Source organism: Centroberyx affinis, unplaced genomic scaffold, assembly GCF_046629955.1.
Source record: "Centroberyx affinis isolate AG114_WGS23_722 - 3 ecotype Tasmania unplaced genomic scaffold, CSIRO-AGI_Caff_v1 ptg000200l_1, whole genome shotgun sequence".
NCBI lineage: Eukaryota > Metazoa > Chordata > Actinopteri > Beryciformes > Berycidae > Centroberyx > Centroberyx affinis.
Genome location: NW_027278893.1, coordinates 77,209 through 104,635, shown reverse-complemented (window position 1 = coordinate 104,635; position 27,427 = coordinate 77,209). Strand labels below are relative to the sequence as shown.

Below are 27,427 nucleotides of genomic sequence, written 5' to 3'. Positions count from 1 at the left end.
TTGACTTCATTGTGTGTTTATTGTGTTTATTGTGTGTATCAAACTTATGTATATTTGAAAATCTGTCAAAATCAATCAATCAATCAATCAATCAGCCAGTGTTCTCCTATAATACTTTCATTGTTCTACAGTTATTGATGTTAGATGCTAGTCTTCATGAGTTGTTGGTCACATGTTGTGTGGAGACTCACGCTCCAGTCCACGGTGCTGCTGGGCTCCAGCTGCGGGTCGGTCCGGCCGGGCGTCGACACGCCGGGCTGCGTCCCAACATGCTGCAGACCAGACTTCGCAATGGCTTTCCTGAAACCACAGGAGGACAAAAGGCCTTTTAAAGGGATAGAATATCAACTATATTCTTTATTTATTATGTACAACTGTGCAATTTAGGGTGAGAAATTAGAGGGAAGATAGTGGTCTAAAAAGGTAAAAACTCCCACAAGCCGAAACGCGTTGGTCTAACAATAAATTTGTTCTATATACTACAAGTGTTGCTGGAGTTTTGACCTTTTTAGACCTTTTTCCCTTCTCCATGCACCTTGGAAGTAGGTGAAGTTGTGCCAGAAACCCCTACTCTGCTTCTAGGGAAGATAGTGGTGTCATGTGTGTTCAGGCTTCAGCTCAGATCGTCTTTGCGGTCTTGCCTGTCCCCCAACACAGTCTCATCAAACTTCATGAAATGAGCACAAACTCTGAAATTCAGATTACGTTGTTGTGGACACGAATAATGTGAAGATTATGTTCCTTCATTTCCACCATAAAAAGGATTATGTGATAATACCACAAATTGGACACGCCACTTTCACCTGTTCATCACTTCAAAAAGTTAGCTAATGTTTAGGCAAGTAAAACAGTTTGGTTAAGGTTAGGTTCAGGTTTTGGTTAAATAAATGAAAACTTCTTGTTATAAGTAGGGAATTGAACTGTCGCCTCTCCGCCCCCCCCCCGACCTCCACATCCTTTCCAACGCGCTATTTCAGTGTCAAACTACTTCCTGTTTCTAGTTATGTCTTCTCCACCTGATCCTCTCCTGACGGGGAAACTTTATTTGTGCACAGAGCACGCTGTTTGTTTTTTTAAGACGCTGTGCTCATTTCACAAAACTTCAGCAGCAACACAGTGTAGGCTACTGACATACTTTGTTCTGAGATCCTGGTCAACTGCTCAGGCATCAGACACCACAACACACACACATACACACACACACACACACATCAACCTTAGCAACAGAGTGGTGCTTCTGGAATCAGTGTTTAGTTGGTGAGTCAGTCATGCCATTGTTAGCGCTAGCCGCTAATGAGCTAGCTCCATGGAGAACGATTCTGCCGGCTGCAGAATCTCTGTCTGTCACTCATCTGATTGGTTTGTATAACAAGGGAAACTGTATCATCGTGTTTATCTGGGACCTTTCTGTTTGTCTGTTTGTCTGTGTGAGCGCTGGCATGAAGTCTAGGAGAGAGCAGGCAGGGATCAGGAATGATATTCATCGTCTTAACCCTCATCCTACCCACTGGGGTACCCGCAGACCCATATCATTCCAATTTTTCAATTTGTTCCTAATGACTTCATATCACTGTTTTCTGTTTCTGTTTTAATTAGTGCTTTTTAAAAATACCAATACCCAATTCTGCCTATGCAGTTTTAATAGATGGAACTATTTATTGAGTTCATGTTTGCCATGGGTCCGAATTTAAAGTATCACACACTGTCAGGGGGGGTAGGGGCACTCTGTCAGTCATTTTGAAGGAGACAGACACAGATGCAGCAGACACAGATTTCCTCATGTGGTCTGTGACCCTAAATACTGCTCTAAACCGCGTCTACGCCCACCTGGACAAACCGGCGAGCACTGTGAGGATCATGTTTTTTGACTTCTCCAGTGCTTTCAACACCATCCGGCCGGCTCTACTGGGTGAGAAGCTGACAGCGATGCAGGTGGATGCCCCCCTCGTGTCCTGGATTGTCAACTACCTGACTGGCAGACCGCAGTATGTGCGCTTGCAACACTGTGTGTCAGACAGAGTGGTCAGCAACACTGGGGCCCCGCAGGGGACAGTCCTATCTCCCTTCCTCTTCACCCTCTACACCACGGACTTCAACTACAACACAGAGTCCTGCCATCTTCAGAAGTTCTCTGATGACTCTGCTATAGTTGGATGTATCAGCAAGGGTGTGGAGGCTGAGTATAGGGCTGTGGTGGGAAACTTTGTCACATGGTGTGAGCAGAACCATCTGCAGCTCAACGTGGCAAAGACTAAGGAGCTGGTTGTGGATCTGAGGAGGGCCAAGACACCGGTGACCCCTGTTTCCATCGAGGGGGTCAGTGTGGACACTGTGGAGGACTACAAGTACCTGGGAGTGTACATTGACAATAAACTGAACTGGGCTAAGAACACTGAAGCTCTCTACAAGAAGGGCCAGAGCCGCCTCTACTTTCTGAGGAGGCTGAGGTCCTTCAACATCTGCCGGACAATGCTGAGGATGTTTTATGAGTCTGTGGTGGCCAGTGCTCTCCTGTTTGCTGTGGTGTGCTGGGGCAGCAGGTTGAGGGCAGCAGACGCCAACAGACTCAACAAACTGATCCGCAAGGCCAGTGACGTTGTGGGGGTGGAGCTGGACTCTCTGGTGGCAGTGTCACAGAGGAGGATGCTGTCCAAGTTACATGGCATCTTGGACAATGTCTCCCACCCGCTCCATGACTTGCTGGTCAAGCACAGGAGCACATTCAGTGCAAGACTCATTCCACCGAGATGCACCACAGAGCGCCACAGGAACTCATTCCTGCCTGTGGCCATCAAACTTTTCAACTCCTCCCTCAGAGTGTCAGACACTCTGAGTCAGAAGACTAGCTCTTGAACTTATTTCACCCTGTCAGCAGTTATAACCCATAACTTATAACTTATATCTAACTGTGCAATACCTATTTTTTTGTGCAATAATCCAACTGCAATAATTCAACTGTGCAATACGTATTAATTATTTAATTATTTACACTGGTGTATGTATATATTGGAGTATGATGCATATTGTACAGAATTCTTATTTCTCTTATTTCTATATTATTATTATTATTTTTATTCTCACTGTTATATATTGTAGTATAATGCACATATTTTACATATTTCTTACTTTCGTATTTCTATTTTTCTTATAATTTCTTATAATTTCTCTACGCTTGTATATATTCACTTCTACAATGTGAGCAGCTGCAATGTAACCCAATTTCCCCTCGGGGATCAATAAAGTATTTCTGATTCTGATTTCTGATTCTGATTCCTAAGGTAAGATGATGTTCAAAGTCAGAAATACAATACATCATTTAATTAACTGTAACTTTCCTAAAATAATAATAATCTGTTTGTTTTTTTCAGATGACATTAATTACATAACTAATAATGTTTTGAGAAGAAATAAGTTAACATTTTGCTATGATGGTTGTTTCTTACAGTAGTTTATTCTTGGTCGGTAGTCCTTGTTTGTTAAATATGTTGGTAGGATGAGGGTTAAGGGACTTTCACATAGGACGTGATAACTCCACCCCTGAGCTCTAAGACCCATTATTTCCAATGGCTTTTCCACTGTGTCCAGCTCAAATTTCAGCCTAGCAACATGTTGTGATGAAACCCTCAAGCCTCCAATACAAACAAGGGAAATAGCCAGGCAGGAAGGGAAAGGAAATGGAGGGAAGTTTCTTAGTGACAGTAGCAGAAATTTCCAAATTATACAACACAATTAAGTCTGAAGTGTATGGGGACATCAGTAGAGGTTAGGCTGGTTGTGTGTAGATGTTTACCCAGAGCTCTGACCAAAACTGTTTCACAGAACAGAGGGGCTTAGGCACTGGCCATCCACCGTAAATAGATTGCACCTCGCTCCTTCTGCTTTTGAAGTAGGGTTGCTCCTGTTTCTAACTAACTGAGCATCTAACCAAGTGGGATCTCTGACCATGGGATGTTATATTTTCAGTTGCCCAGACAGACTCTCCTTCCAGCAAGATATCGAGCTGGGAATGGCTCTTCTCCCTGCTTCTTGAACACAATTTCCCCGGTAGAAAAGCTCTCTCCTGGAAGCACACTTCTAGCCAAGTAGGTGTGTAATAAAATGCAGTGGAGATTAGCAATCTATGAACTTTGGATGTTATATTTTAGATGATAATTTGGATGTTATATTTACACACAACACTAACAAGATATCGACCCTGGGAATGGCTCTTCTCCCTGCTTCTTGAGCACTGATTTTTTTTTTTTTTGCACTACCCCAACTTCACCAAGCATCTAGTCAAGAGGTGAGCAAACCGCATCATATGTGAAAGACCCATTCAATTATGCGATATCTAGCTCATGGCGTTTGCCAAGCTGCATATTTATTACTTACCCAGCAGCATATAGACTTTCTCAGTCATTTACTATTGGACTCGGACAGTAGTCGATTTGAGGAGGGAGAGGGGATGCTATCCCCCTTGAAATAAACATGGTCAAAAACCATCCCCTTAGTAACACTGCCATCCCCCTTTCATCCCTCTTTATGGCACACAGATATCATTTAATCAAGAAATGTGTAAGCCACTTATTACTGATATTTTGTCATTTTAGAGAATATAGTACGTCTGTAGTTTTCAGCACACGCACCTGCATTGATACGGATGCATGTTTTTTTATTGGTTGATGGCACAGCAAAACCTGCATATATTTGCCATACATTTCATCCTCAACGGGATGTTGCCAGGCAACAAAATAAACGCAAAGTCAAGATTAACCTAGTTTGAAGTTTGTTGTTCAAGTGGCAGGTAATCACCGTCAAAGGGAGGAAGCTCTTTGTGTGTCGTTCTCACGTAAGCCCAAATAAAATTTGACTAAGGATCATGGGACTTAGAGCACAAAGAATTTGAATTTTGTGCAGTGGCTCATAATTTGATTACTGCTTTGGGTGGTAATATGCTGGTAAAGGAAACGGATAACTGCTAAAACTGAAACGAATGTAAACACACGTGCACGCACACACAGCTCCAATTCTGAGAACAGTGCCTTGGTTAAGGGCACTGGCAGGAGTATCTGATACCTAACATCCCTAACTTGCATGTCTTTTAAATATAGAATCACCTTCGTGCTGTTACAATATAAACAAAAGGGTAAACAGCTGGTCCCCTTCCCTCCATGCTGTCTTTGCCACTATCAAATTGTTTGGCTCCATAAGACCCCAATATCCCCCCTGAAATTTGTGTACAAATCGACTAATGGACTCGGACATCAGTGAAATAAAACTACAGCCACACTGAATGGAAACAAAGTGTTTGTCCTAACCAGTCAGGCTGAGGATAGCAGTGTTTCTCCCACGAACACCAAAACAAGCTCAGCACAACCAGCAGCCTGTACTACAGCATGAAGGAGGTCAGGACTACATACAGCAGGAAGCCACTCCAGCTCTCCAGGCGGGGGTCGTACTGGTGGGCCCCCAGCGGGCTGAGGGAGCCGGGGCCCCGGTAGAGGGCCGGGTGGCCGAGGTAGCAGACCGAGCTCCTGCGGTTGGGCAGCGGAGGGCCTCTTCCTGGCCAGGGGCTTCCAGCCTTGGAGATGCTGGAGATCCTTCTCTTCCTCCTCTGGCTGGAGGCGCGATGCCGGCTGTAGGGGGCGGAGTCTCCCGTCAAAATGCGAGACGAGTTCCTCCTCAGGCAGCGAGGAGCGCGGAGGAGGGGCCGCCACGTCGACGGCAGCTGGGGAGTCTTGGTCAGCACCTCCAGCGCCGAGGAGGAGGGCGAGGAGGAAGGGGAGAGGGCGGCGTGCCGATCGGGACACCAGGAAGTGTCGTCATCCTCCTCCGCTAGCTGCTCAGCCTCAGACAGCTGGCTGGTTTCTGATTGGCTGTCGTTAGGGGTGGAGTAATCACTGATGTCATCGTCTCCGTCTGAGTGGAGGCTGCTAGAGCGCGAGAGCATCCTCCTGTCGCTGGCTCCGCCCCTCACCTCCACCTGCTGTTCTCCGGCCGGTAGCCCCGCCCCCATCCCTTCCTCCTCCTCCTCCTCGGCCATCTGGATCAGGCTGGCCAGCAGCATGGACGGTCCCAGCAGGTGGGTGTCGATGGTCCGCAGCTTCCCCACCTTCCTCCGGCGCACGGCGAATCGCGGGTTGACGCTGGGGGTGGTGGTGCTGGAGCGCCTGCGGACATGCCCCGCCCATTTACCGTGACTGGCCGCCTTGGCCAGCCGCCCACCGCCCGCACAGCGCCCCCCGGCGAACGGCAGGCCCCCCTGCAGCTGGAGGCTGGAGCGGCGGCGCTGGGCCAGGCTGGAGGACGGCAGGCCCACGCTGGACCTGCGGCGGGCCTTGCTGGTCGGGACGGCCACGCTCGGCCTGCGCTGGCGGCAGGACTTGGCCTCCTTATCGCCCTGCAGACCGGCCTCCTTCCTCTTAAAGTGACGGCGGAAAAAGGTGTCCATTTTGGACGCAGGGAGGAGGCGGCCTTCTGAAATGCTCCTCTGTGGCTGTTGGGCGCAAAAATCAGTCAGCTTTCGGTCTAGAGCTAGGAAACCTAGAGTCTAATGCTAACTTGGGAAGCAGCACTTACTATCAAATGGGAAGGTGGAAAATAAGTTAGAGCTTTACGTATTCAATAAGCTGTGTCCTTGGTCCTTAAAACAAGACCAAAAAACAATTCTGAGCGCTAGGTCTCTTTTAAACCCACAGTCTGAGCTGAACCACTAGACATGATCCATCCAGCAGAACATCAGCTACCTGCTGATCACCACATTGTTCACCACTCTCTCCAAGGCCCATTAAAGCCCAGTTATCAACTTGCTCTGTCTATGTAGCAGTTTCCAATCCAGCTAAGAGCACATTCACATAAGGGGAGGGGTTTGAAATAAATAGCCAATAAATGCTAAGCGAGCTAGAGCTCCTGTCCAGCTGCAGCTGGAAGGTGACGGTCTACAACAAGGTGTACCAATGCACTCAACTTTTGAGCGTTAAGTTTTATTGGTTGCCAGATATGTCACTCAAACAAGGGTAGGTAGCATTGCTAAGCACCTGGAATTTACTTGATGTACAACAACATGGCAAATGTAAATATTGCTGCCCATGGTTTGGACCAAGCAGTGGACACATCGTAATCCAGCTTGGTCTTGGTTTGAAAGCTCAGCAGGTCATCTATATTACCTTTAAAAAATATTTTTTTACACATAAAGTGTGATTTATTTTCAAGTTCTGCCTGCAGTCTATATCACTGTGTTATAGAAATGCCAGCGCTACTGATGCTTCAAACCACCCGTCTTAACCCGACAGGAACAGGGAGCATGAATTATTAAAACCCCAGAGGACCTGGGGGGTTTTCTCCACAGGGGGACCAGCAGGACAACAGGAAGCTGTCATCACTGTTGTGACAGAGACAACAACAGTAATTAGGGCCACGACCTCCCACTGGCTTCTCACCCTCTAAACAAAACATTAAACCAGTAATTGGTCTGTGTCTGCTTCGCTGATCCAGAGCCCACCTACAGGCAGCAGAGCACCGAACAGCAGAAACTCTGATTCAGTGGCTCAAGGACACTTCAGCAGGGTGGGGGGTAGGAGGGGTAATCCTTGCCTTGTTCCCTTGTCTGTTATTTACTCCTTTTGTTTGTTTGCTGTGTGGCTTTATTGTTATCATTATTATTATTAGAATTGAACTGGGTTGTCCAGTTGAAAGACGTATCCCTGCTCGCTATCCCACCCTGGCTGTTAGTTTCCTGGGAGTAAATTGGCCTTACTGTGGGCAGATCAGCCAGAGTCGGACTGGGACCCTAAATGATCCACTATCAGAGAATGAACTACTCACACTCATTGACTCAGACTTGCTCTGGCTAACCAGTTAGAACCTGTGGAGAAAACACTCTACTCAAGGGCAGAGGTGTCAAACCATGAGCCAAGGAGGGCCGAGAGTCTCCAGCCAAACACTACTCCAGCTGATTTCACTGATTAGCACAACTTCAACCAGAGGAGGAGCTAATTAGTGCAGTCACCCAGTGTAATGTTTGGTTGGAGTGAAAACCTGCAGACTCTCGGGCCTCCGTGGCTCAGTTTTACCTCAACAGAGTTGTTGAGGTTCTCAGGGCTTCTAGTTTTCTGTTGAGGCACACTGTGGTTAGCCTGATTCATGTTGTACTTTAGGGATCAATGGGACTAGTGACACCGGCTTAGCTGCAGGACGTGACGCGAGCAGCACTTCACAGAATGAGGCTAGGTAGCGCTGCTTCTCTGACTGATTATCACCAGGGTGACTGGCCAGCAGCAACAGCAGATTAGTGACATGCAGACTGCTGTGACCCGCCCGGCGCTGGGAAACCACGCTATTTATAGAAACTCCTCCTCACTTTCACTCTGCCGCCTCACCTGCAACCTGTCTGACCGTCAGCCAATCACAGTGATCGGGTTACCGTCCTCGCTCGCTCGCCCGGGGCCGGGCTGGCATCCCCAGGCCTACCCTTCACAACGAGGTAATCCAACGCTTAGCAGCCCAGTTTCATATGGAGACCAAAATAGCCCCGTTCCTTACGTCAATGTATAAAGTTAAACCAAAGCACAGCTATCTGTTTCTGTCTCTGTTGACCGAGCTAACACGCCGACCTCAGCACAACCAAACAACGGTATCAAAGAGTAAACACTAGCTGGACAAAAGCAGGGCTGACAGCTAATTATGACGCTATTGTTGGCTTGCCAGCTGCAATACGGGTGATAGCCTACTAGCCGTAGCATTTACAAACATCTGGTTATAGATAGCCAATAACTAGCTACAATATTACTTTATGTGGGCAGGTCTGAGGCCACAGTTACAATTCAGACAACCTAAAGGTCAGAGAGGCAGACCACCTGGACAAAAGTCTCCATCAGTCAATAAATATACAGATGTAAAAATACAGTCAAGAACTACGGCTGGGCAGTAATTCAATATTATCGGTTTAGTGTCTTTCAGTGGAATCATTGTGACGATATGAAGCTATTTTGATGTTGTGATACAGCTAACAAGCTAATTTTATTGAAAAATTGTCAAAAGGAGATATGAAACATATATTATTTGAAAATTTAAGTTTTGTTGACATCACCATACAGTTCAATGCGATGAACATCAATTTGGTTATTTAGAATGTGATTTTGCATACATAAGCCATATCGTGATATACAGCTCTGGAAACAATTAAGAGACCACTGCAAAATTATCAGTTTCTCTGGTTTTACTATTTATAGGTAGGTATTTGAGTAAAATGAGTAAAATGAACATATTTGTTTTAGTCTATAAACTACTGACAACATTTCTCCCAAATTCCAAATAAAAATATTGTAATTTATTGGCATAAAGTCACCCAACAGCAATGTGAAAGACTGGTGGAGAGACGCATGAAAGCTGTGATTAAAAATCAGGGTTATTCCACCAAATACTGATTTCTGAACTCTTCCTAAGTTAAAACATTGGTATTGTGTTGTTTAAAAATGAATATGAACTTGTTTTCTCTGCATTATTCGAGGTCTGGAAACACTGCATCTTTTTTGTTATTTTGACCAGGTGTCATTTTCTGCAAATAAATGCTCTAAATGACAATATTTTTATTTGGAATTTGGGAGAAATGTTGTCAGTAGTTTATAGAATAAAACAAAAATGTTCATTTTACTCAAACACATACCTATAAATAGTAAAACCAGAGAAACTGATAATTTTGCAGTGGTCTCTTAATTTTTTCCAGAGCTGTATATATATATCACGAAAACAATCCTTATAATTGGAGGGATATTGATTTTAGCCATTTGGCCCAGCACTATCAAGGAGCCCTTGAGCAAGGCAGCAAACCCCCACCTGCTGCAGAATATGTGAATGAACTAATGTCTTACAGGGGAAATATCTGTGTAATGGAACAGACATGAAAGAGGCGCTAGATATTTCCAAAGCTCGCGGCCTGTGGAAGATTATAATGACTTCCCTCATGAATATTTATGTCCGGTTGGCAGGTTTACAGGTCGACAAAGCAAGTGGCCAAGTGACTGACAGATCACCAATATCACAGACAAAGAAAATTCATCAATATTAATTGGGACTTTGTATAGCAGGAAGTGAGCGTGCTCGGTCCTAGCAGGGAACCACAGTGTCTGAACAGGCACAAGGCCTTAAAACTTCAAACAGACGTCCATAATGATTAGGTTTGAAGAGTTTCACTTAAACACTATCTAACAGTCATAATGAGCAGAGGTGGTGCAGCAGTAAGTCTCCTGCCTTTGATTCTCCTTTAAAAGGAAAACACCGGTGTCATTTTTGTTTTTTCATATCACAATTATCACCCATTGATGTATTTCCACAGTCAGAAGCTCCTACTGTCTGTTCTGCTGCAGGTTTGAACTCACAGGCTCCCATTCTTATCAGCAGTACATTAAAAACAGCTCAGAGACAAACTGCTGCACTGACTAATGTAACTCATCATGTTGAACAGCAAGTGTATTGCAGTTTTTCCTAACTGACTTGATCACACAGCTAATTATCGAGTTGAATGGGGACTAGTTTCACTTCTTCTATTACTGCACAGTGTTAGTTACGTGTTAGTGAAGTGAAGAGGCAAAACGAAACTTAAAGCAGAGTGGAAGGCAAATGATCTCTTCACACTGAATTCTGGCAGAATGGAACAGCGTTTGATATGATTGCAATTTCAATGATTTTGGCGTTATAAAGTCATGTTAGGAGAAAAAACAAGTGTTGTTCAACATTATGTTACCGAAGGCAGCCGTTTGAGCTGTTTTTAATGTATTATTGTAAACAATGGGAGCCTATGACTTCAAACCTGCAGTAGAACAGACAGTAGGAGCTTCTGACTGTGGAAATACATTGCTGGGTTTAGACTCTTTATGGTTAATTATGGTGATAGGAAAAACTAAAATGACACTGGTGTTCTAGAAGAAATTATTCCAAACCACTGGTCTACTAGGCCAGTGATTCTCAACCTTTTTCATATAAAGGACCCCTAATTTAGTTCACATTAGAGCCTCGGACCCCCATTTGATGAGATTTTGTCTCTCGGACCCAAATCTGAGAATATATTTATCGTTGGTTATTCTCAAAATTTATTTATTAGGATAAACCCCTTGAGATGTACCATCTGGTTGTCAAGGAGGTGTCAACATATATCATAATCACTACATAACAGAGGAGTGTCAAAATAAATAAAAAGATAGAAATACAATTATCAATACGGCAACGTATTGATAACTGTATGTATGATTTTGTCCAGAATTCCATGACTATCTGTATTGTAGGTAGAGAGATAACAGTGAAACTATGATCAAAGCAGTCATTATTCTACATTCTCTAATTGTGTTAACTTCTTATAAATTAAGTAATGGTGAAGTTTAACAATTCATCAATTTCCTGGGGGCCCCCTGGAACCCCCTCAGGGACCCCTGGTGGTCCCCGGAGCCCACGTTGAGAACCACTGTACTAGGCCAGTGGTTTTAGAGTTAAAGCCAAATCCCAGCAGCTCCATCAACCTCACACTGTCTCATCAAACTCTTCGGCCATATTCCACCAGATGAGCATGGATGAAAGTCTGGAGCTGTAGTCACAAAGCTTCCTAGGACCAAGAGTCAGTCCTAGTGGTGATGACGTTTTCTAAGAATTTCCCCTTCAAAATAAGAATAAATTAGCCTGGTATCCAGCCCCTATGAATCACAGTTTTCAGCACTCTTCGAATTTGCATGGCGATTCATAAGGAATGAATCACCATGAATTGCCTTATGAATCGCCATGCAAATTCGAAGAGTGCTGAAAACTGTGATTAATAGGGGCTGGATACCAGGCTAAGAATAAATCCTAGTAAAGATAATAGCAATTCACAAAGCATCTTTGCCTTTAGAGAACTCCTAAGGTGAAAAAACTGTTTGGGAGGACTGTTAGAAAGCCTACAGGACTTTCTTAAGCAGAGGAGAAAATGGCTGCAGGAGGCGGAGGCGTGAAAAATGTTCTCCAAACGCTGAATGACAGGGAGTTAATAAAGCAGCAGATTAGACCGTGCAGGATGATGTTTGTGGTAGATCTCATTAGAGATGCACTCACGTCCCCCGACCAAGTAACACCGTCAGGCCCGAAACCAAAGTGATCACAACGTTAAGAGGTTTGGCAACAGGCGAAATGCAACTGTCCATCAGCAGAATAATCACACAAACTATTACAGCTCTTTCACAGCCGCATATTGTGACGCAGTTTATTTCATTATTTCACTCTGAGTCAATAGACTGGCTCTTGGATTTATTTCACCCCTGTTAGCAGCTTTATAACCCCATAATTTATAATTTACATTTTAAACAATACTGTGCAATACTGATTCTGGTAATAATTTTGTGCAATAATTCAACTGTGCAATAATTATTTAATTATTTACACTGTTGTATATATTGTAGTATGATGCACATATTTTACAGATTTCTTATTTCTCTTATTTCTATATTATTATTGTTATATATTGTAGTATAATGCACATATTTTACATATTTCTTATTTTCTTTTTCTCTACGCTTATATATATTTCTCTTCTAGAATGTGAGCAACTGCAACGTAACCCAATTTCCCCTCGGGGATCAATAAAGTATTTCTGATTCTGATTCTGATTGGTCGAGGTCACTGATGGGACACGTCTGCATCATCCACAGTCTGCTCTTGTTCAACAGCCCTGTGTATAGACTTTCCAGTATAGGCTGTAGCAGTCATACTAACTACTCAAAGTCTTGAGCCATTTTCATCACCTCTTAACGTCAAATTGATAAAGTCATAATAAGATTACTGCTCCACACAAATAAAGGAACACTTCAGCCTATGAGGACTGTGCCAGTATTAAAAAGTTTGGCTAGGCTTTCAAACATTCTGTCAAAATCGTTGGGATTTTTTTTATTTTTTTTTTACATTATAAGTAAACCACACTTTAAAGCTGCTGTAGGTAAGTTTGGGTGGAAAGAGATCAAATCTCAGGAAATTCAAACCAACACAAGGAAGGACACACCTCCCACTCCTCATAGTGAGTGACAGGAGGAGTGATTGACAGGCCGGAGTCCCGCCTTCTACCTCAGACTTCTCCTCATTGGTCGGATGGGTTTCCACACATTTCACTTTGAAATGAGAACAGCAGCAAATCGCCACCAAACGTGCCGATTTATTTTTATTACTTCTAAATAAATGTTGATCCATAAAAGTTTTCTATTTCACCTTTAATGAAAAAATAATAATAAAATAATTTTGTGATTCCACATGTGCATTCTGATTGACTAAAGAAGCATGTTGAGATTTTTCTTGATCGACCAATCACAGCGTCTAACAGAGAGCGTCATACCTAGCAGCGGGTCGACCTCACTGAGATAAAAGGTCTTCTCCATTCCTGTTGAATTGAGTTGATCTGAGAATTTTCCTAATTCACTCCTAGCTGGGACTCCTTGCTAGGAATTTTTCAGCTAGGTTAACAAGTCTGACAGTATTCTTTCTCACAATGTTTGTGAATAAGGCCCCTGATTTTTTACAGTGCCGAAGTGTCTTAGGATGGACGTTTCCTTTAAATACAAGTGCAAAAGGCTAAATTCAGATTTTAAAAGATTGATGTATAAAGATGGATGTAAAAAGAGAAGTGAATGTGGAAAAATGAGTGCGAAATCAACATACAGCATGAGCACTAGGCTCTAGCCTCTCTTGGCTTCAAAAACAGCCGTTGAGTTTCTCATTTAAAGGAATAGTTCACCCAAAAATGAAAATTCTGTCATCATCTCCTCCCCCTCATGCCAGTTGAAACACAGGTGAAGTTTGTCCATATAACACACAGGGAGGCTGCAGCACAACTCCATAGCAGCCTTCTCCAAAACAACTGAAGTCAGTGGGGACCAGTTCTTCAGAGTTCCAAAAAGACCTACAGTATATTTACACCATCATTTAGTGCAAATCTTAACTACAGCTGATTGATTTGCAACAAATAATGGTGTATAGGTCTTTCTATTCACAGTGTGATTGTTTGGCTGTTTTTGTTTTGGAGCTCTAAAGAACAGGTCCCCATTGACTTCAGTTGTTTTGGAGAAGGCTGCTACTTGGCTGGCAGCCTCCCTGTGTGTTATATGGACTAACAAATTTCACCTGTGTTTCATTTTGCATGAGGGTGAGTAGATGATGACAGAATTTTCATTTTTGGGTGAACTATTCCTTTAAGCAAGAACCCTCCTGCTCCCCTTCTACACCTGTCTTACTAATACTTATCCAACTGGAAGACTTCAACTATTTCCTCCTACTGGCCACTGTGGTTGAAGGTTCACATCTACTAGAACTTCAAACCCAGAACCACAAACCAAGCCTGAGGTCAGCATGCAACACCAACTACAAACATCAGAAAGTCTTTTATGAAGAACTATCAGCTTTTTAACAACATCTGATCCACCTGTGCAGCACAGTGACGGTCTGATAATCAGGTAAAATCTCAGCAGTTTAGTTCGAGGAGGAAAAAAACAGATCATTAGTCTGCAGAGTCTAACATCACACTCCACTCAACTGTTTGCTCTGAAATTATAATGCACTGTAAATTTTTAAAACTTGCAAAGAGGAGCATCAAGGCCTGTAAGAAACCAAATATTAATATAAACCAAATATTAATTTGCAATACGTGACTAGTTTGACTGACTACAGTAAAACACTGCTGCTGAATTCTAATTGCATTGTGATCTGTGTCATCAGTGTGTGTTAGCAGTGTTTTCTCAACACAGGACACACACACACAGACTAAACTACAAACATTCACTGATTATCTTCATATGAAATACTACATCCAGCAGTAACATGCAGTATTCCTGGATCTGCTCCACAGAACATGACCTACAATTATACTCCATCAACAAGTAACCAAAAATCACAGCACGCATTTAATAAATCTAAACACTCACTGAGACTAAGGTGCTCTGGACTGGGTGTCTACCAGTATCTAACAGTCTACCAGTATCAGTTTACCAGTCTACCGGTATCAGTCTACCAGTCTACCAGGTAGTTTATACGACCTGAGAGGAAGCGCTCAGTCAGTCCTGGATGGATGAAGAGGAAAAACAAACTGAGAGGCAGGATGACCGAGGGAGAACAACAGAGAGGGGGAGAGAGAGGGGGGAAGAGAGAGAGAGATTCAGTGAGACTAGAGAGAGAGAGAGAGAGAGAGAGAGAGAGAGAGAGAGAGAGAGATTCAGTGCAGTGAGACTGGAGAGAGAGAGAGGGGGGAGAGAGAGAGAGATTCAGTCAGACTAGAGAGAGAGACAGAAGAGAGAAATTCAGTGAGACTAGAGAGAGAGAGAGGGAAGAGAGAGAGATTCAGTGAGACTAGAGAGAGAGAGAGAGAGAGAAATTCAGTGAGACTAGAGAGAGAGGGAAGATAGAGAGAGAGATTCAGTGAGACTAGAGAGAGAGAGAGAGAGAGAGAGAGAGAGAGAGAGAGAGAGAGTGAGAGTGTGAGTGAGAGAGAGAGGAAGAGAGAGAGAGTGTGTGTGAGACTAAGCTGCTGTTTTAAAATAACTCCGAATTAACCAGATGAACAAAGTGTTAAACTGAGGAGCTGGATGCACACACACACACACACACACACACACACACACACACACAAAACACACACACACACACACACACACAAAACACACAAAACACACAAAACTACTAATTCTGGCTGCTGTCAGTGGAGCTTCATGTCAAAGTGGCATCTCGTCATCCAGAACACTGATTCATGTTGAACTGAGCAGCTGACCTGAGACCAGCTGAGGCCGACAGCCAGTATCAACAGGCTGCTTAGTACCGATCTAGGATCAGCTCAACATTTCCTTTTGTATCAGCTCACTTCAGTGCAGCTTGTCTGGAGATGAATGAGCCCGCCGGCCCACTCCAACATCCCAGAATACTCTTCATTAACACTTCAAGGCTCTCACGCTGCTGCATTATGGATCTGCTTAAAAAAAATGTCAGGAAAAGAGCTTGCATTTTAATTTGCCAAACTGTAATGTCCTGGGTTATCAGTGAAGTCACCGTCCTCTGCAGCTCTGCCACTGCTCTTCCAATCAAGTTACACAGAGGCAAAGATATGGTTTGTAAATGTAACTAGAGAGCTCTTACAGAAGAATCAAATTCTATTGGCTGCTTTTGCCGTTACTATGGAGCGAGCGGCATGGCAACCACACCATCCGCTCTTTAAAGCTCCCATATTATTCAGTTTTCAGGATATACCATGGCTCAGGATAAGAATAAAGTCCTTCATGATGTTTTGCAAATTAATGTAGTTTAGTTAAAAAAGGTGTTTATTGGGTGAACTTGAAGACTAAGTCGTTACAATACTGGACCCTGATTGGCCGACAGCAGCAGCTCCTCTAATTCAAATGAGGTAAGCCTGCTGGGTGGAGGCTTTCCAGTTCAAATTCTGCAAACTGGCCTGATTGGATGGATTTCAGTCATTCTTTAGTGAGGGAGCCAATCAGGGCCGAGTCAAGTTGTGATGCGTTTCCTGGAGTTAGTCTGAAACTGCCTGGAAATAAGGATTTAAATTTAACCACTCAAACTTGATCACATCTGAACAATGTCTTCATTAGACATCTTTGATGATATGTGTATATCAATAGAGGACAGTGTGAATCCCTGTGACAGGGCCCCTTTAAAATGAAGAGTCCTTCTCCAGTGAATCCTGCTGCTCCTTCGCTGGTACTTTTAAATTAGAAGACAGATTACTGAGAGGCTTAAGAGGTCATCAGCCTGTAACTCCTGCCAGGCTGGCTGGATGGCTGTTTGACTGGCTGTTGAGGGGTAGAGTGTGTGTGTGTGTGTGTGTGTGCGTTCCTGTGTTCCAGCCATTAAAAAAAAAGACACTGATCGGCCTAATGGGGGAGCTATGGTTACAGCTAAAACATCTGAACTCGGACACAGATGCCTCAGACACCTCTGGTCTGATTATGACGGACCTTACAGAGGTGATGCATGTTGGAGCTGTGAAGCAGCATTTATAAAGTTACGCTGATTCACCTGATGGGGGCGCTATAATTAAAAGTGAAAATTTAAAACTTTGGTAGGCCCTAACTCCTACACCATAAGTCTGATTGCTATAAAACTTGCTACATCCAATAAATCCATCTATCCTTACAAATTATACTGACTGGCCTAATGAAGGTGCTATAATTACTGGTCCATTTTTAACCCAAATGTGATCTTAGACACCGCTGACCCGATTCTGACAAAACTTGGAGGGATGATGCATTTTGTCCTTGCATCAAAAGTGACTTAAAAAGGCCAAACTTTCAGAATCAGAATCAGAATTCTTTATTGTGCCAAGTATGTTTGCACATACAAGGAAAGTGACTAGGTGTGGTTGGTGCATAAGGTACATAGACACGATAAGCAAAGAAGTTTACAGTATAAGCAATATATTAACAAAATATAGCAAAATACAAAAAAATAGCTAAATATTAACAAAATATATATGTTGTATTGCACATGTTAATTGTAAATTGTATGGTGAGGTAGGAGATGTTGGTGTTGCAGGAACAACAGTGCATTTGTGTGTGTGTGTGTGTGTGTGTGTGAGTGTGTGTGTGTGTGTGTGTGTGTGTGTGTGTGTGTGTGTGTGTGTGTGTGTGTGTGTGTGTGAGTGTTTGTGTATGTGTGCAATGTTGTTTGGGTTGGCTATTCTGTGGGTGGGTATGGGGGAAGAGGAGTAGGATGAAATCCCTGATCTGGGCCTTTCACTCCTGCTTTTTTCCTTCCCCTTTGGGATGTGGAGACTCCACGTTAATGTAGCATGCGTCAAAGTCTGAATGGGCGTAACTGTTACACCACTGGTCTGATTTTGATGAAACTTGGAGGGATGATGCATCTTGTTACTGATTGGCCCAAGGGACGCCCGCATCATTCGTTGGGGAGGACATGATAATCATCCTTCTACCCAACATGCCAACTGCAGACTGGTGGAGCTAAAACAGTGATGTTCAAACCACAGCACAGTAACTGATGGACGGATGAAGGATGAATGGATCGTTTCCTTTTATTGTTTCAATATGTGAGCATTGTGAAGCCCTTTGAGATTGTAACTGTGATTAATGGCTATACAAGTAAAGTTGACTTGACAGATGGATGAAAGAATGAATGACGGACAGAGGAATGGACTGATGAATGTAGGAATGGATGGATGGAGGGGTTGGTCGTTCATGTTGTCATGTTGGAGGGGAGCATGCAATCTTCAGTGAAATCTGCATTTACAGAAGAGAAGAAGTGTGTTTTGGCGACAGATAGACGCTCGCCTGATCTGTTAAATAGTTAATTCCTCCATATTGGATTCCCCTTAAATAATGCCAGCGTCCAGTTGCAGGATCAGCTACTCCGCTTTCATCGTCTGGAAAATTGACCCTAGACCAGGTGAGAGTGAGATATCGGCTTTCTGAGCACGCAGCCTGAATGAGCAGATCTGACGAATAAACCAATTAGGTTCATTCTCTCAGGATCCCAACAGTAAATACACAGTCAGTCAGTCAGTCAGCAGGCTGAGCTGAACCGACAGAGACAAATCAGATTAGGAAAACTAATCAGGGCCGATTTCATGCTGTCAGCCAGCCAGGTCACACTACTACTAATACTAATACTAATACCACTAACATTGATAATATCTGGTCATGTGATCCCATTCAGATCAGTGTACCATCAACCACCAAAGAAGATTTCTAATGTGCAGCAGCTCACTTCATCACCAAGCTGAGTACATTTTCTTTTCTTGTCACATTGCTCTGATGTTGCAGTGCCGCCATCTAGTGGTTTGGCCCTCTGCTGTTCACAACAGATATTTCTTCCATTATGAAGATAGTATGGTTTCTTTACCCTTGGTCTTGTTTGTTCCCTCCCCCAAATCTCCCCAACTGAAACTCCTCTTTTAGAGTTTCAGACCACCAGAAACCCAGAACTCCTCCCTCCCTTCTCCTCCCTCCTTGGATGAATTCATACGAGTGAATGAATACGTCATTAGAGAACTTCTTTTTGGGCAGGTGGATTTGTGTTTGGCAATTTCCTTCCCACTAAAGCTTTGCCCTTTGACCTCTGTGTTGCCTCTTTCCCTCCTCATCGTGCCTCCTCCAAACTTCTTTCTTTCTGCTGTTGCTTTTCATTCTGTCTCTTTGTGATTCTTTACTGAAATTTCACAAGTCCTCCTCTCCATCGAAGGGATCAGCCAAATCAAAGGATTTCATCAGAGGCTGCAGCCCAAACTTTCTCCTCCTGGAGAGAGGAGGTTCTGGATGGTCTCTCTCCCTCTCTCTCTCTCTCTCTCTTCCTCTCCTAAGTGATCTCCTTTTCTACCAACACTGGATCTCCTCCTGCGGGTCCTGCTCCTCCTCTTTCTCCTCGTCCTTTTTCTGCTTCTCCTCTTGGTTCTTTTCCTTCTCTTTTTCTTGATCGTCATCCTCCTGGTCCTTCTGCTTTTTCTCCTCCTCTACATCCTCCTGGTCCTCTTCCTCCTCCTCCTGCTGCTACCGTTGTTCCTCCTGTTCATCCTGGTCCCCCTCCTCTCCTGTTCCTCCTCCTGGTCCTCCTCCTCCTCCTCCTGGTCCTGTAAATCCTTCTCCCGGTCTTCCTCCTTCTCTTCTTCTTGATCTTCTTGCTCCTACTCCTCCTCTTCTTCTTCCTCCTCCTCCTCCTTCTCTTCCTCCTGATCCTCCTCGTCTTCCGCTTAGTCCTCCTCCTCCTTCTAGTCCTCCACTTCCCCTCTCTAGTCCTCCTCTTCTTTCTGGTCCTGGTCCTGGTCCTCCTCCTCTACCTCCTCCTCCTTATCATCTTCTTCTTCTTCCTCCTCCTCCTCCTCCTCCTCCTCCTCCTCCTCCTGCTCCCCTAGAGCCTCAGTGCCCCTCCTGGACCAGTCTATATATAGAAACAGGACAGCCAAGCGACAAAGATAGCCCAGGAAATGGGTCTGTGTAATCCCTGGGTCCTGGCTGCATCACCGCCGAGTCACACACACGCATGCACACGCACACACATGCACGCACACACACACACACACACACACACACTCTCAGGTTTCACCTCATGAATACGGCTGCTAACCCTGGGACAGGGAGCTAGAAGGGTCGGGGGTTTTGTTAATAAGTCAGGTAGTGAGAGCTTGTTCACTCTACTACATCTTTTCTCACTTCATAACATCAATATGTGTTTATAAAAGACCGGGCCGGTCTGTTTTGAATCCATCTGTCTGTGTTCGTTTGATCCGCCTGCTGAGAGACTTTTCATTTCAGCCTGTCTCCTCTCCGAGCGTCTAAAACTGGCTGATGCTGTAGCCTAGTTCCTTATATAGTGCTAAACACTTCAAAACCACACACCATAAAACCTCAATTTAGCAACACTACACACCATGCTACCTCAATTTAACAGCAGTACACACCATGCTACCTCAATTTAACAACGATACACACCATGCTACCTCAATTTAACAGCAGTACACACCATGCTACCTCAATTTAACAACACTACACACCATGCTACCTCAATTTAACAACGATACACACCATGCTACCTCAATTTAACAACACTACACACCATGCTACCTCAATTTAACAACGATACACACCACGCTACCTCAATTTAACAGCAGTACACACCATGCTACCTCAATTTAACAACACTACACAACATACTCCCTCTACCATAAAACCTCAATTTGGCAACACTACACACCATGCAACCTCAATCTGACAACACTAAACACTACACTACCTCTATTGAACAACACCACACACCATATTACCTCAAATTAGCACCACTACACACCATCCTACCTCAATTTAACAAAACTACACACCATGCATACATTTTACAATACTACACACCATGCTAACTCAATTTAACAACACTACACACCATCTATTTTTGTCAGTTGTTAATGAATGTTCAAGGCAATTTTATAATGAAACGCATCCATCCTTGTTGTAGTAATCACTAAGTGGGTACAGACACCAAACCCTGCTAGCCAAGTCTAGCTCCCTGTCTGGATTTGGCCCGGTTCAGACTGAAGGCCTATCGGAGCTGTCTGGCTACGCTGGGGTCACTCCGGTGAAACAGACCAGGAGCAGGAGTCCATTTCAACATGGCAACATCTGATCCAGCAGCAGACTGTGGTGCGGACTAACCAGGCCGGTCCAACAGCAGCCGGTCCAGCATCTGACAGACAGACAGACTGGGTGGGACAAATAACTCCAAAACTACACAGAGCCTGACGAGCCATCTCTTCAGTCCAGGGTTAGTGTCAGTCGAGGGTTAATTAATACTTTTTCACCTTATTAGCTAATTCTCTGTATCAAATCTTTTTTAAAACAAAATCCACTGTACTTAAAATGAAGAGTTGAAGACGTTTTACCATTCATCCGAGAGGCTTCATCAGTTCTTCTATGTTTTTAATTGTTTTTTGGACATCTTACTACCTGGATGAGTGAAATTAAGATAAGATAAGATAAGATAAGATAAGATATCACTTTATTAATCCCCTTGGGGAAACAACGAATTAATCTACACAGACAATTCTCCATATCATGCCATACACCAATTGAACAATAAATGCCAAACAAATTACAAAATTTGTACGGTGGTTGGTTTTTTTAGCATTTTGAAACACTGGGTGCTGCTAGCTCAGGCCAAATTAACCCCAGATCTTAACTCAGTAGAACCAAATCAAGAACATCTGTTTGGCATGGTGAGTTTGGTGTTTAATTACTGTTCAAAAATAATGTATTGGGGTTTTTTGGTTTTAGGTTTTTTGTCTTTATTAGACAGTTGAAAGTGGAGAGAGACAGGAATGACTTGAAGCCAGATACAAACCCAGTGCTGGGTTTGAATCTGGCCCGGGACTCTTGTGACCTCTGATCCCCTGTACATGTACCAAAGACCGCTGAGCCACCAGGACACCAAAAAAAAAACTACCCTGGCCTTAGTAGAATACTTTGGAGAAGCCAGTAGAGTACCTTGTACAATACTCTGGCAGATGGATTACATAGAAGTCAGGAGAACACTTGGTAGTATATTCAGGAGAAACACCTCGCTTCTTTCAGACCAGGGACCGAATTCACAAAAATGCTCTTAAGGTTTTATCCCTGAAGAAATTTAAAAGTTCTTAACAACTCCTAAGTGCAATTCCCAAACATTTTCTTAAGATTAGTCTCATTTCTCCCAAACTTCTCTTGGTATCTTGGTAAACAAGCATAAAAAGACTAAAAGTTAGCTTTCAGTAAATATGTTTGACGGCATTAATGCACTCTATCTGCTAGCTACAACAATATAACCTTTGTTGATTTGAAATTTTAAATCCACTGGCATGACTTTTAAGGAGAAAATGTTAACGTATAAATAGTATCAGCTAATGCAAACCTTTAATAAAATAATAAAACATTGCTTACCTAACTGCAACAATTTTAGTGAAAGGTTATCTTAAAGTTAAGATAAAAATCTACGAACAAATTTGAGAACTTTGCTTTCCAATGTCCTATTTATTCATATGTTTTTTCTTAGGAAGCAAAATAAGAAGTTAAGGAAAATACTTAAGAAATATTTTGATAAATATGAACTTTTCTTAACTTTTTTCTTAAGATTTAAGTTACAAGGGCACTTCAGATTTTTTTTTAAGGTTTTGCGCTATAGGGTCACTGCAGTCGACAAATGCTGCTAATCTGCTCAACTGAAGGAAACCGCTTGGTCACGGACAGATACAGTATGCTGCTTATTGTAGGCCACAGCAACACTAAGATGCACAACAGATAGTTTGTTTGGATGTGGATTAGCTAGTTAGCATGGTGCAGGGCAAGACTGAGCATGCTGCACTAGACTGGTTCTCTACATCAGGCTGATCTCTCTTTAACAAGGAGGAGCTGCTGGGAGGCGTTGGTGGAGGATTATTCTAGTTTCTGCCTTTAGCTTTGGTCTGATTTCAGTCAAAGGCTGGGCTGGATCTCTGTTTATGCAACCGTCTCCCAAAAACAGATTTATTTTTACCAACAGGAGGAGAAAGGGACTTTATTGTTACCCAGAATCTCTTAGTTTACATGAAATAATAATGGTAGTGACAAGGTTTAATTTACACATACTCTGTTATTGGGTGAAAAACAGCCTTGCTTTTAGCTTAATCATCATGCATTTTTTGGAGTTTATCTAACTGGTTAAGAAACGGCCTCATAAACCCAAGAGTTGTAGCATTTTCTCAACATGCAATCCTTCAGTTGAAGTTAAAACATGAAAATCACAGAGCGACGACACGGAGCCACTGATGTCACACAGCGGCGATCCTTTTAGCAGCACCGCAGATGTGATTGACAGACTCCAGAAACAGGCCACAGACTGACAGTAATAAACAGTGATGACTGTCCATCCTGCCTGTCCGCTCTAATCAGGTTAGCGAGGGAAGCATCAGGCAGCAGCTCCACTCATCATCCTGACTGTGATTCTGATAGAGCAATAATTAGGAATCAGCTCAGCCATTCATCTCATCCTACGTCCAAAGAGCCCGTCCCTGTAAAAACACACTGCCACCGCGTTCAATACAGACTGAGGAATCGGCTCTAAAGCGCTGGACTGGTTGTGGAGAGGAGGAGAGCCAAGTCCTCCTCCTCCTGGACTCCTCTCTCCTCTCCTCTCTCCTCTCTCCTCCTCCTTTCTCCTCTCTCCTCTCCTTTGAGATCTGTAGATTGAATTCTCTTCTCTGGAGTGAAATATTCCCAGCAGGGCCCTAAAAATGACCGCTCTTAATTAATTGCTCTGCCAATCCATTAATAGCGGCTATAATTAGAGGACCATGGGAGATCACTGGGAGATTAATCTAACCACCTGATTAAAATTTGAATATGCACTTGTTACCTTTTAACTCACAACGGAGCGTATCCGGGATCTAACACTGCACCGATCAAGCTATACATTACATTACAGCACATGAGAAAGCAGGAGTGTTAAATCGCATTTCATATGAAGCAAGCTGAGTAAATGATGTCAGGTTGGACTGTGGCGGCTGGACAGTTTGGCCTCTCTGCTTCAACGGTGAACCTCATCAAACGGGCGCCGACTCCATCCAGCAGAGCAGCAGACAGTAAGCAGCACTGACTAAGACACAAAGTGATGTATTACTCAGAGGCCCCAGAGGATGAAAGAGGAAGTCCGACCGTTAAAACTGTGGCTGACAAGAGGAGCCGCGTCCGCCGAAGCCAGACTGCAGCTCGGTTTGACCTGGAGGCACAAAGCCGACGGTGTTTTCTGACCCGGGAGCCTGGAAACGATCATACTGAGCAGAATAGTTGTCGTCAGCAGGAGTTTGGTCTCAATGAAGTCAAACAGCTGGACCGAGACTCTGCGTTAAACTCACCATCCGTGAGATTCTTGTTTTTCTTGATTTTTTCCGATACACCTCACCGCACATCATTGCTTTGGTGTTTTTTCACTCGGAACTGGCCCAACGTAATAATAATAAAGTCACTCAGTGTAGACTGGAGCTAGTACACAATAGTGAAACCAACAGAAAAAGAGCCACATGAGCTTCATCCCTCCTCATCCTCACCCTTCTCATCTTGGAGTGTTTTTCATGTTGGAAATGCAACACTGGAAATGTTCTCTCTGGTTTTGGCTCGGAGACGCTCGCTTTCTTTTTTAGCAGCTCGCCTTCTTCTGAGAGATTCATCTGTTTCTGTTTCTTTGGATTTTCTGTTGATTAAAAGTAACTAAACTCCAAATTCAAAACTGTGCAAAGCCTGATATCTAAAGGTAAAAAGCATGCTACTGAAATGGCCATCTGCTATTGGTTGATATTTTGTGCCAGATGATGTCACCACCTGTTGTACTCTATAGAAGGTGACATCACCTGGAACCAAAGATCAGCCAATAGCAGATGGCAATTTCAGCAGCATGCTTTTTACCTTTAGATGTCATGCTTTACACAGATTTGGGATTGGTGTTTAGTTACTCTTTAAAGGAATAGTTCACCCAAAAATGAAAATCCTGTCATCATCTACTCGCCCTCATGCCAAATGAAACACAGGTGAAATTTGTTAGTCCATATAACACACAGGGAGGCTGCCAGCACAACTTGGTAGCAGCCTTCTCCAAAACAACTGAAGTCAATGGGGACCTGTTCTTTAGAGCTCCAAAACAAAAACAGCCAAACAATCACACTGTGAATAGAAAGACCTATACACCATTATTTGTTGCAAATCAATCAGCTGTAGTTCAGATTTGCACTAAATGATGGTGTAAATATACTGTAGGTCTTTTTGGAACTCTGAAGAACTGGTCCCCACTGACTTCAGTTGTTTTGGAGAAGGCTGCTATGGAGTTGTGCTGCAGCCTCCCTGTGTGTTATATGGACAAACTTCACCTGTGTTTCAACTGGTATGAGGGGGAGGAGATGATGACAGTTTTTTTTTCATTTTTGGGTGAACTATTCCTTTAAGTTTGAGTTTCTGTAGGTGGCGCTCTTTTCTTCTCTTTCTTTTCGCTGCTCATGCTCCCTACCCAGTTCTTCTTCTATTTATTCCAAACAAACCGCTGTTGCTGCTGCTGCTGGAAATGCAAAACGCATCACTTCCTGTGCGGCAGAGAGGATTTTTCCCACTAAAGACGCGTTTAGAACAGCAAATGGAAAAGCTTTCATGTCTATATTTTGAATCACTATTGTACGGTGCGATAGAAAGTAGCAAAACAGACGATTATTTATATGAAAAAGTTGTGGATTATTACTTCATGTGGGTTTCACCATAGGGGTCAACCAGGAAAGCAGCTGATATGAGCCTACAGCTGTACTGAGCTATACTGTGTGTGTGTGTGTGTGTGTGTGTGTGTGTGTGTCTGTGTGTGTGTGTGTGTGTGTGTGTGTGTGTGTGTAGGCAGCTGCAGAAGACACTCACCTCCTGCAGAAGTTTCGCAGGCCGGTGAAGGTCCTGCTGGTGTGGAGGCAGCGGGGCGCGGGGGGGGCGGAGGGCAGCTCGGCGTTGGAGGACGAGGAGGAAGAGGAGGAGGAGGCGACGGAGGTGGAGGTGAAGGGCTCCTCTCCGTCCTGCAGCGGGGCGGCGTGCTGAGGCGGAGGAGGAGGAGGAAGGGGAGGAGGAGGAGGAGGAGGAGGCTGCTGCTCCTCCTCGGGCTGCTCCATGGCTCGGCTTGCCTCTCTCCTCACGCGCTCAGCTGGTCCCGGGTCAGCGGGGGGGTCACACGGTCCGTCCAGCAGGAAGCCATTCTTCTGCCCCGCTTCCCCTCCTCAGCAGCTGGGGTGCCTCCACTGGTGGCTTGTACCTCAAACGGGCGAGGAGGTGCAGAGAGGGGAGCAAGAAGCAGGAAATCAACTTTTTTTAGTCTTCCGTGTGTCTCTCTTCACTTTTTCTCACATCTGCTCGGGCTGAGCGGCAGGCTGTGGATTGTTCTGCTGAGCTTCAGTTTTCACCAGGAAGCGGCTGCATTCAAAACAAAATCAACTCTTCTCCTCCGTGGCTTAGAGCCCAAGGTAGAGAGGGAGGGAGGGAAGGAGGGAGGAGGAGTGGGGGGGGGGGGGGGTGTTCTTTTCTCCAACTGGCTTCCTTACTTCCTTCCTTCTCCTAGCCCTCCCTGCCTGAGGAAGCCTCTCTCCCTGCTCTCTTCTTCATGCTCTCTGAACAAGGCTTCTCTTTCTCTCTGCTCAGAGCACAGCAGCAGCAGCAGCAGCAGACTCGCTCACTCAGGCAATCCAGGAAGTTTGAAGCCTTGGTGAAACCAGAAGCAGAGAGAGCAGCTGCAGCCGTCTCTCCCTCCGCTTCCCTCTGCCCCTACCTGTTGCTTCTCGTCTTCATACTTCTCCTTTCTCGTCTCGGAGTCATCTGTCTCTCCTCTCACTCTCTTCTCTTTACTTTTATCTCCCACTCATCTGTGTAGCTCTCTCCCTCTCTTTTTCTTCGTCCCGCCCACCCTCGGCTCTGCTCGCTCTCATTGGCCGGGAGCCGGTTGTGAATGCATTGCCACCTACTGGTGCGTCACAAATTCAGCAGCTGTTGAGCAGTCTAAAAAAAGAGAAGGAAATGAACTAATTTTCTCCTCTCCAGAGCTGAAGCGGCGGCAGCTAAGGACATACCAGAGTGAAGTGAACCAAGCCGCCCGGTTTCTTCACCAAAACAACTCTGCTGAGCGTCGGTGCCAAACAAGAACCTGACAGATTTGGGAAGAGGGTCACAGGCTTTATGTCAAACACATCAACAGAATTAACTCATTCTGAACATGAGCCCATTTCTGGCTGCTGTGTTTCAGCCTGCCTCTCACTTGGATCACATTTCTAAAGCCCTACTCTGCAATGTGCTCCCCTCCCACATAGGCTTTACATAAAGATGGTGAACCAGCCCACATCAAGAGAGAGAGAGAGAGAGAGAGAGAGAGAGAGAGAGAGGAGCGTGCTGCAGTAAAAGCAGAGGTCGCACGGCCGCAGAGACCC

The 27,427-nt window shown here is 44.2% G+C and overlaps 1 protein-coding gene across 1 annotated transcript in view; it reads right to left on the bottom strand.

The window, feature by feature from the left end:
• Positions 1-26,840, bottom strand: part of LOC139660673 (diacylglycerol kinase zeta-like) — a 59,725-nt gene extending 32,885 nt beyond the window's left edge. The window contains 2 exon segments of the mRNA XM_071538881.1: positions 192-300; positions 25,884-26,840. Coding sequence (XP_071394982.1) covers positions 192-300; positions 25,884-26,125 — 351 coding nt within the window. The 5' untranslated portion in view covers positions 26,126-26,840.
• Positions 26,841-27,427: the final 587 nt, after the last annotated feature.